Source organism: Gekko japonicus, unplaced genomic scaffold, assembly GCF_001447785.1.
Source record: "Gekko japonicus isolate JY-2015 unplaced genomic scaffold, Gekko_japonicus_V1.1 scaffold385, whole genome shotgun sequence".
Classification (NCBI taxonomy): Eukaryota; Metazoa; Chordata; class Lepidosauria; order Squamata; family Gekkonidae; genus Gekko; species Gekko japonicus.
Genome location: NW_015162489.1, coordinates 1,443,882 through 1,453,302, shown reverse-complemented (window position 1 = coordinate 1,453,302; position 9,421 = coordinate 1,443,882). Strand labels below are relative to the sequence as shown.

General features: G+C 43.6%; 1 protein-coding gene across 1 annotated transcript; it reads left to right on the top strand.

Moving 5' to 3' along the window:
* The first annotated feature begins 266 nt into the window (after nt 1-266).
* On the top strand, nt 267-7,920 carry SLC16A8 (solute carrier family 16 (monocarboxylate transporter), member 8). Its single transcript, XM_015405986.1, has 4 exons — nt 267-495; nt 1,950-2,093; nt 2,861-3,724; nt 7,535-7,920. Exons 1-4 carry the CDS (start codon nt 267-269, stop codon nt 7,918-7,920), a joined length of 1,623 nt encoding a protein of 540 aa, XP_015261472.1.
* Nucleotides 7,921-9,421: the final 1,501 nt, after the last annotated feature.

Sequence of the window (9,421 nt, the reverse complement as noted above, 5' to 3'; positions counted from 1 at the left end):
CGTTTTAAACATTTCTGACATTTTCCCTGCTTTGCCGTTTGCATGTTTGCAAGCCTTCCAACATAACTTTTATTCTGCCACAAGTTCAAGGTGGAGGAAAGACGTAGAAATGTATGAACAGAAAGCAAGCTGCAAAGGTTACGCAGATGGTAGCTGGAAGTTTGTATTTGTGTCTTTTATGCTCTTCTGTTGCTACAACAGTCTTCCTTCTGTCTCTGCTGCATACAAAGCCAGTTCACTTTTTGGTTCCTCTCTTAGCTTAGACAATGGGCAGGGCCGATGCAGAGACGGGCCACGTGCCTGAAAAAATGAAGCCCCCCGATGGAGGCTGGGGCTGGATTGTGCTGCTGGGTTGCTTCGTCATCACTGGCTTTTCCTATGCCTTTCCAAAGGCAGTGAGTGTCTATTTCAAGGAGCTGATGTATGACTTCCACGTGGGCTACAGTGACACAGCCTGGATCTCATCTATCATGCTGGCTATGCTGTATGGAACAGGTAAGGAGGCCACCAGTACTATGGAACCACTTCTGTATGCTTACAAAACATATGCAGTGCGGGAGACCTTCAGCCAGAGCACTCTCTGGTTATTGTTAAGTGAATGCAACATTCAGTCCTCCTCTAGGTACTGGCAGAAATCCTTCCCTTGTTAACTCCAGCTAACCTATTTTCCTAGACCCTGCAGTACCCAGCACTTTCTCCCCTAGGTCCTGAGTGAGGAGGGAAGCTAACCTAATAGACTTCCAACCCCCATCACAAAAAATGTGGATGGTGCTGAACATTCTGTGACATTACGGATCGTAATTGTATTGACCGAGATGAAGAGGAGAAGGGCAGTCCTTTGACGTATAAACCCTCAGTCAGGGGTCAGATTCTACTCCATTATTCTTCTCCATTAGCCACGCAAGAGATACGGAAGACAGGCGGAGTTTCCGGGCGCGATCTCACCAGCACATCTGGGGAGCGTAGCGCTTCTGTGGCACAACCGAGGCTTCCTCCCGAAACCGCGCAGCAAAAAACTAGTACCTCGGAGGTACTAGTTTCCGGAAACTGCGGGGCAAGGGCAGGCGTCTGATCGCGTTTCCGGTGGCATCCGGCGCCCGCCCATGTCCCCTTGTGAAAAAGGTTTTTTTTTTCCCCACGTCCCCATGGTTGCGCACATGCACCCAACGGAGCATGCGCATTCGTAGTGAACACAAAAAAAGAAAACTAGTTCGCCGCGCCGCGCGCTTCTTCGTTACGCGCAGGCATGTGTTGTGATCGACGCCTCTCCGTAACCACAGAACCTCCACAGGAGGTATGATCGCTTTACTGCGTGTTAGTTTGCCCCAGGGCAAACAGCCACGCTTCCCCCCCGCAGTTTCCTGCCCGTGTGACCGGGGCCAGAAATGAATGAATGATGCTCTATGAAGCTAACAATGTAGATCTTCCTGGTTTGTCTAAAATTGGTTGAATTGTACTGATCTCCCTTTCCTCCATGAAGTAGCCTACACGTCTTCCTCTTTTGTGGGCTATGTTATTTAAAATGATTTCTGCTTTCATCCCTCCAGTCCACTAAAACGGACCATAAAGAAGCACAACAAAGCTTCTTCCTGTCCCGAAATCCTCTTTTGTGCCTACCAGCCGACTAAGCAAGGGGCGGCAAGTTGTGCTCTTCATTCTCCGGCCACCCACAGCTTCTTGTGTGCTTCTTGTTCTTTTTTATTGCTTAATTTTTGACCCCTGAAGTTTCCAGATCACAATTCCACCTGAGTCATAGTGTGGTCCAAGGCTGCAATGCCTGTACAGCAAATAAAACATTCAAGGGGGTGGCCAGGACATCTTCTGCTGCTCACAGTAGTTTGTTGCATCCCAGTATATTTGCTCTATAATACCAGGCAGACAATTTGTTTCAACTGTCCACCACTGATATTTAATGGCTCCCCCACCCCAATTTCTTGGATTCTCTTTAGGACCTGCATGCAGCATTATGGTGAACCAGTTCGGCTGCCGGCCGGTGATGCTTGTGGGGGGGCTCCTGGCTTCCTCAGGAATGATTCTGGCCTCCTTCACAACAAATATTATTGAGCTGTATTTGACGGCTGGCATGCTCACAGGTTAGTGTTTGTAAATAGGGGAAGAACTGCTGGATCATATACAGTGTGCATCCAAAAGCAACCAACAGGAGAATGACTGTAGGAATGTGGGAGGGAAGGGTCCGCAGTGCACTGAACATTTTCACGTACATGCCTTTGAGCCTCATGCTATCTGTGTACACATGTGAATATTGTAGCCTGGAAAGCAGATAAGAGGCATTTTGAAATCAAATTACATCCCTAACTGAAATTACATTGATCCAGAGGAGCTGGCTGTGTTAGTCTGTTGCTGCAAAATAATAAAAAAGCCCAGTAGCTTTAAGAGTCAGACTAACAAACTTTATTGTAGTATAAGCTTTTGAGAAACGCAGCTCTCTTTGTCAGATGCATCTGACAAAGAGAGCTGTGTTTCTTGAAAGCTTATGCTACAATAAAGTTTGTTAGTCTTAAAGGTGCTACTGGGCTTCTTACTATTTTGAAATTACACTGACATTGCAGACATGAGAAATGGAGAGAGAAAAACTGACAGATAAAAACATCCATAATTATCTCTAGGGATTCTAGGGTTAACTGGATACTATACCTACTCCCCCTGATTTTAAGAGGTACTGCCTCTTATTCTGCTTTAAGAGGTACATTCAAATAATTGTCTAAATAATGCAGAGTGCTAAGAGGAAAAGTGCATGGAAGTGTGAGATTCAAACAGAAGCAAATTCCTTCGCGGACAGTTGAGGAAAGCCGCATATGGGATTGAGTTCTTCTAAAATAATCTCTTTCCAATTCTACAGGTTTAGGCATGTCTCTGAACTTTCAGCCTTCTCTGATCATGTTAGGCTCCTACTTTGACAAGCGCAGACCTCTAGCCAATGGGCTTGCAGCGGCTGGGAGCCCCGTTTTCCTTTCAGCCCTCTCTCCACTAGGACAAGTCTTGTTGGATAAGTTTGGCTGGCGAGGGGGGTTCCTCATTATGGGGGGCTTGCTGCTCAACTGTTGTACCTGTGGAGCAGTCATGAGACCTCTGGAGGTCAGTATGAAGAAGAGAGAGAAAACCCAGGACAAATATGAAGTGAAAGAAATGCTCCCGATGGGAGGGAGGGCAGAAGAGGTCATCAGCACCACGGAAAGCACCAAGAAGTCAAAGAAAGCCAAGAAGAAAAAGCACAAGAAAAAGAAAAAGTTGTTAGATTTTTCTATCTTCAAAAACCGGGGATTCGTCATTTATGCCATTGCCAAATTCATCATGGTGCTGGGCCTCTTTGTGCCCCCAATATTGCTCGTCAACTACGCCAAAGACATAGGAGTGCCGGACAAAGAAGCTGCTTTCTTGTTGTCCATAATTGGTTTCATAGATATTTTTGCCCGCCCATCCTGTGGCATGGTGGCTGGACTTAAGTGGGTGCGCCCCCACGTCACTTACCTGTTCAGCTTTGCTATGCTGTTCAATGGCCTGACAGATATACTCAGTGCCAGGGCCAACACCTACTCATCCCTCATCATCTTCTGTATCTTCTTTGGCATATCCTATGGGATGGTGGGAGCACTGCAGTTTGAGGTCCTCATGGCCATCATCGGGTCACAGAAGTTCTCCAGCGCCATTGGGCTGGTGCTGCTCATCGAGGCCTTTGCTGTGCTCATTGGACCTCCTTCTGCAGGTAAGTCTTGGATACTTCTCCCCCCCTTAAATCCCTTTAGTGCAGAGTTTAGATTTGTGGTAGGGCTTTTCAAGGTATGGACCAACAGCCTGTTTCCAAGCCATAGTTCTGTCCCAAAACACACAAGGTAACGAAGAGAATGGCTTTGACAATGCGCAGAATGCCCATCCCTCACTACTGAACAACTCACGGGAACCGTGATGAGGGAGCAGGGCTTTCAGGCCAGAGGTGTGGCTTCCTGGAAGGCTTAGGTCTCATTCTGAAAAATGCCAGAAAGCATTTATGTACAGAACATAAGAACAGCTAGAGATGTAAAATTTCTGGAAATTTTGAAGCTCGGGAAAAAACCTGGGTTTTTCCCCAGTTTTTTTCCGGAAAAAAAATAAAATTTTCGGAATTTTTTTTAAAAAATGCTACATTAGCATTTTTTTTGTCCTTTCTAGATTGAAAGTCATTCTGTTACTTTAGGAACATAAAATATGACTATGGACATTTTTACTTGGCATGAAATTATCACAACTAGCATATTAAAAATAGTGTATCCAAACAATTATTACAAACAGAATACCCACCCACATGCAAAAACAAAACTGAAACCTTTTAATTTTATTCTGACAATAGCACCTCCTAAAGGAAGAAATGCATCTTGTTCTTGCATTGGAGAGTTCAGTTTGTAACCTAGGACTTGCTTGTCCTCAGTGCACAGAAATTAGATCAAAATGATACCAAATATATATATTTTAGAAAATATTTGGAAAATATTTGAACACCTTGTCTTAAAATATTTTATTCATCATGTTAAAATAAAACATTCCATAATCAATTTTTTCTTTTCTTTTCTTTTTTCAATTTTTTCAATTTTTTGGAAAAAAACAAAAAAGGCTTCAGGAAAAAAACGGGGAAAAACATTTTTTCCCTAATTTTTCCGTTTTTTCCCCGGGGCCTTCACATCTCTAAGAACAGCCCTGCTGGATCAGACCAATGGTACATCTAGTTCAACATCCTGTCTCACACAGTGGCCAACCAGTTCCTCTGGACAGCCAACAACAGGGCATAGAGGCCGAGGCCTTCCCCTGATGTTGCCTCCTGGCTCTGGGACTCTGAGGTTTAGTGCCTCTGAATGTGGAGGTTTCCCTCCATCACCATGGCTAGCAGCCACTGATAGACTTATCTTCTATTAATCTGTCTAATCCCCTTTTAAAGCTGTTTATTCCTGTAGCCATCAATACATCCTCTGGCAGCAAATTCCACATTTTAATCACTCTGTGTAAAGTACCATTTCCTTTTGTGTGTCCTGAACCTACTGCCCATCGGCTTCATTGGATGCCCTCAAGTTCTAGTATTTTGGGAGAGGGAGAACAATTTGTCAACTCTCTCCACCTCATGCATAATTTTATACACCTCTATTATGTCCCTCCTCAGTTGTCTCTTTTTTAAAGCGAAAAGTCCAGACCCTTCAGCCTTTCCTCATAGGGAAAGGATTCCAACCCCCTCATCATCTTGGTTGCCCTCCTCTGTAGTGTTTCCAGCTCTGCAATGTCCTTTTGGAGATAAGGTGAATAGAACTGTACACAGTATCCCAAATGAGGCTGCACCATAGATCTATACAGGGGCATTACAATATTGGCTGTTTTATTTCAACCCCTTTCCTAATAATCCCTAACACAGAGTTTGCCTTTTTCACTGCTGCAGCACACTGGGCTGACACTTTCATTGAGCTATCCACTAAAACCCCAAGATCATTTCCCCTCTCAGTCTCAGCAAGTTCAGATCCCATTAGCCCATACTTGAAGCTGGGATTTTTTTTGTCCCAATGTGCATCACCTTACACTTACCAGCATTGAACTTCATTTGCCACATTGTCACCCACTCAACCAGTTTGCTGAGGCCTTCTTGGAGCTCTTCACAGTCAGCCTTGGTTTTCACCATCTTGAATCATCCAGTGTTCTCTGCAGACGTAGCCACTACACTACTCACCCCTAGTACCAGATCATTTATGAATAAATTACAGGATTTTTCTGAATATGCATGAAGCTGCCTTATATTAAGTCAGACCATTTGTATTTAAAGGTCGGTAGTCTTTACTCTTACTGGCAGAGTATCTCCAGGATCTCTGGCAGAAGTCTTTCACGTCACATACTACTACAAACTGAAACTACCAGGGATTGAACCAGTGTCCTTCATGCAAAGCAGATGCTCTACCCCTGAGCCATAGTACCTTTCTGCTAGTTAGTGTAATTTCCGTATGTTTCACAGATTATTCTCTCTCAGCTCAAAGCCAGACCCAATTAACATGATGGCCTCTATCATCTCAGTATAATTATTGACTTACAAGATAGTACATCGCAAGCTTGCAACTAGATATCCCTTGGCATATTACCCATGTATATAGCATCCCTCAAGTGGTATAGGAGTTTACTAAGAAAGGGGCATGTTCCTACTTGCCTGCTTAGTTTCCTTGTGGTTCCTTGGTTGGGCTAAGAAGTGGTGACTGATAATGCTGGGAGCCAGTGAGACATCCATCGTATCTTTCTTTAAATCCTCTTTCATCCTAACTTTCTTGCCTCTCTGTTTTTCTCACAGACTATGGGGAAACATTTGGTCCGCTCCACACATTATGATAGCAAAAGATGTTTGCCATTGCATGCACACATAGAGGGGAGCTGGCGTGTAAGACTCCCATTTCCCACATTACAGTTTAAAATGTTCATATGTGACATTTTAAATGTACGTGCAGATAAAATCCTAATAGTCTTAATTATAGGAGCCTTGTTTAGTGGTGGCTTTGGGTTTGTTATTAACCGCTTTACTAGGAAAAAGTCTGATTGCAGTGTTCATGTATTATAAACATCTACAATAGTGATTTCACTCTGTTGTACAGTCATGTCAACAGACAACCTATTGGACTATAAGATGGTTGGACCATGACTTTTTTCATGAAATATTATAAAGAAAGAAGCTTGAAAGATTTTCTAGAGATAACTGCTATTATATTCACAATGCATGCCCTACAGTGGACAGTTCTTAGGCACTGCTGATAAGGTTTAGGGTAAACACCCACTAGCATGGAGTACAAACCTTTAATCCTGCCTGGAGCTCCAATGAATCAGCTGGTACATTTTCCAGTTTTAGCTTTAAGTAACATAACAGATAATATAGTTCTAGATTCTCTCTATTGGAAACACCAGGAAGCTAGTTCATTGAAATATCAAAATAATGCCTCTTTTATGGCGAAAGCTCCAAGATAGTAACTCCTGAATACAACAACTTACATTCATACCCGCAACAGCAACATAAATTGACTTGTTAGTTCAAGTTAAAATATTAAATCGATACCCATAACACAGAGAGCCTCTGTCTCACTGGCTCCCTGTTTCTTAGGTCTCCTTTACTTGGCCTCTCTTGCCACTGAGCTTCCCAGCTCTTAGACTCCTTGATTTCCCAGGACTACTTCTATTTTGCTTTCCTTCCAGTAGCATAGGAAATGGAGCTAAACTAGGAACTTGAGGCTGGACCCTAGAATTGAGGGTTGTGAACTAAACATTGGAACAACAAGCTGGAGCAGCCCAAATTAGCTCCCAACCCAATTATTAAAACGATATGTTCAACCTATTTACTCCATGGATCCTCCCATATATCCTACAATGTAGGGCCACAGTGATTTCAGTGGGTGAATTATTATTAAAAGAATATTCCAAGCTTGGCTCCAATTTACATTTATAATTTCTACAATGCAAACTCTGAGCATTCACAGGGAACCAAATATGTTCGATTATAATATCTCTATGTTATACTCTTCTTGACTCCTAGGACTCTTAGTGGATGCACTCAAGAAATATGATGTTATCTTCTATCTGGCTGGCTCAGAGGTTGTGTTGTCCTCTCTCTTTCTGGCCATTGTTTCCTACTGCTGCTTGAATAGGGGAAAAAAGATGACCTCACAACCAGAGCCGCCTCCTCCAGGTGGAGGTGGCAGTGAAACAGAGGAAGCAGAATCAGACATACAGGAAGCAGATGATCATCCTGGCGACAATCACTACCTGCCTCACAGTGGTAACAATGCTGGGGGTGATGCAGCAAATCACCTTACGGAAAACAGAAATGCAGATAGAGTTGGGCGGCCCGACGCAGAGGGCATGGTAATGATACCAGGTGGCTGCCATGTTGACCAGATAGTGGAAAGAGACAGTTTTTAGCTATGTGAAGCTCAGCTTCAAAGAAAAATGATCGTGCCAACGGGCGGGACCTGGTATGGATTGAAAATGAATACATAGGAAAAGATATTGTTTGGATGGTGGGAAGAAAGAGGGGTACCCCAAGACTTGCAATTTTTACACATACAAAGACACAATGGATTATCTAAAAAAACAAACTGTAGTTTCCCCCAAAACTGTCTGTGAAATTTCGTAACACTCTCCGACACTGCAAGAGTTTTCCTCAGACATTGTCAAACATTTAAGGTAGAAGCTATTAGCAATCAGACTGCTGCTGTTGTGCTGATTCTCTCTTTAATATCATTTCTGCACTACCTCTACAGAAGCACAGCTCAGCCAAAGAGGCCCTCTCATCCTGAACCTGGGCATGGTGGTGCCTGCTATGGCAAACATACAGGACATGATTGTTCTATACATAGAATAGTAAGAGATATACCATATAGGCAGATAATCAATAGGATTCGTTTTGAAAGAGTGGCAGAGTGCCAAAGTTTCAGTAAGAAATAGCGCAAAGGAGAAGCCTGCTACTGGACAAAGTTCTGTTGGTACAAGACAGAAGTCTTTAACCCCCAGCTGGTAGCAGTATTCATCACATACACTGAGAGATAGTTTTTAGGTAAATTGAGGGTGAGTAAGCTAGGCTGAGTCAACAATTAAGTCACTGAAATCTGCTAAACAGGCTGAGTAAACTATGCATGCAAACATTTCAAGGAAATCATGTTCTTAGCACAGCCCCCTAAACAGCACTTGCCATTTGTTAATGTAAAGCACGGCCTGTTTTGCCAAAAAATGCATCCTATGGTATCCATGACAGGATGACCACTTCCCTTTCAATCCACGATAGGGCTTCTGTCCCTTTAAGAAGTTCTAGGGCAGGCAGAAGTTCTAGGGCAGGCAGAAGTTCTAGGGCAGGCAGAAGTTGTACAGTACTGCTGAGATAGCACCTGCTGTGTGTTGTGCTCTTTCACAGCACTAGAAGGGACAGAAGCCTCTTTGCTTCTGCAATGTGGTCTGCCTACTTCATTAGCTGAGGTCTGGCAGAGGCCAGGTGTAGCTCTGTTCACTTTTCACCTCAAGCTCCCCTGCCAGCGACACACTCAATGCCCTTGGGCCTGCTGTGTTGGGCAAGATGTACTGGTGGGAGCAGCAAGAGCTAACCAACACCCATCGCTGTTTACAAAGCCCTGACTTCTTTGCATGGTACAAGACAGGAACATCAGCAAGGATTTCAGCAAAAGCAGATACATTTCTTGTGGGTGCCTTTGCAGCATAAATCTATTGTCAAGGGTTCACCCAATGAGGGATCTCTTTGGACCTGACCTGCCAATATACTTTTCAGAGAGGCAGAAGCAAAAGACATTGCTGAATAATACTACATGGAGAATAGTAAACTCTTTGTACTATTAGCATGAATGCTTTTTTATATCAAGATGGGTAGCCGTGTTGAGTCTGCCTGTAGCAGTAGAAAAGAGCAAGAGTCCAG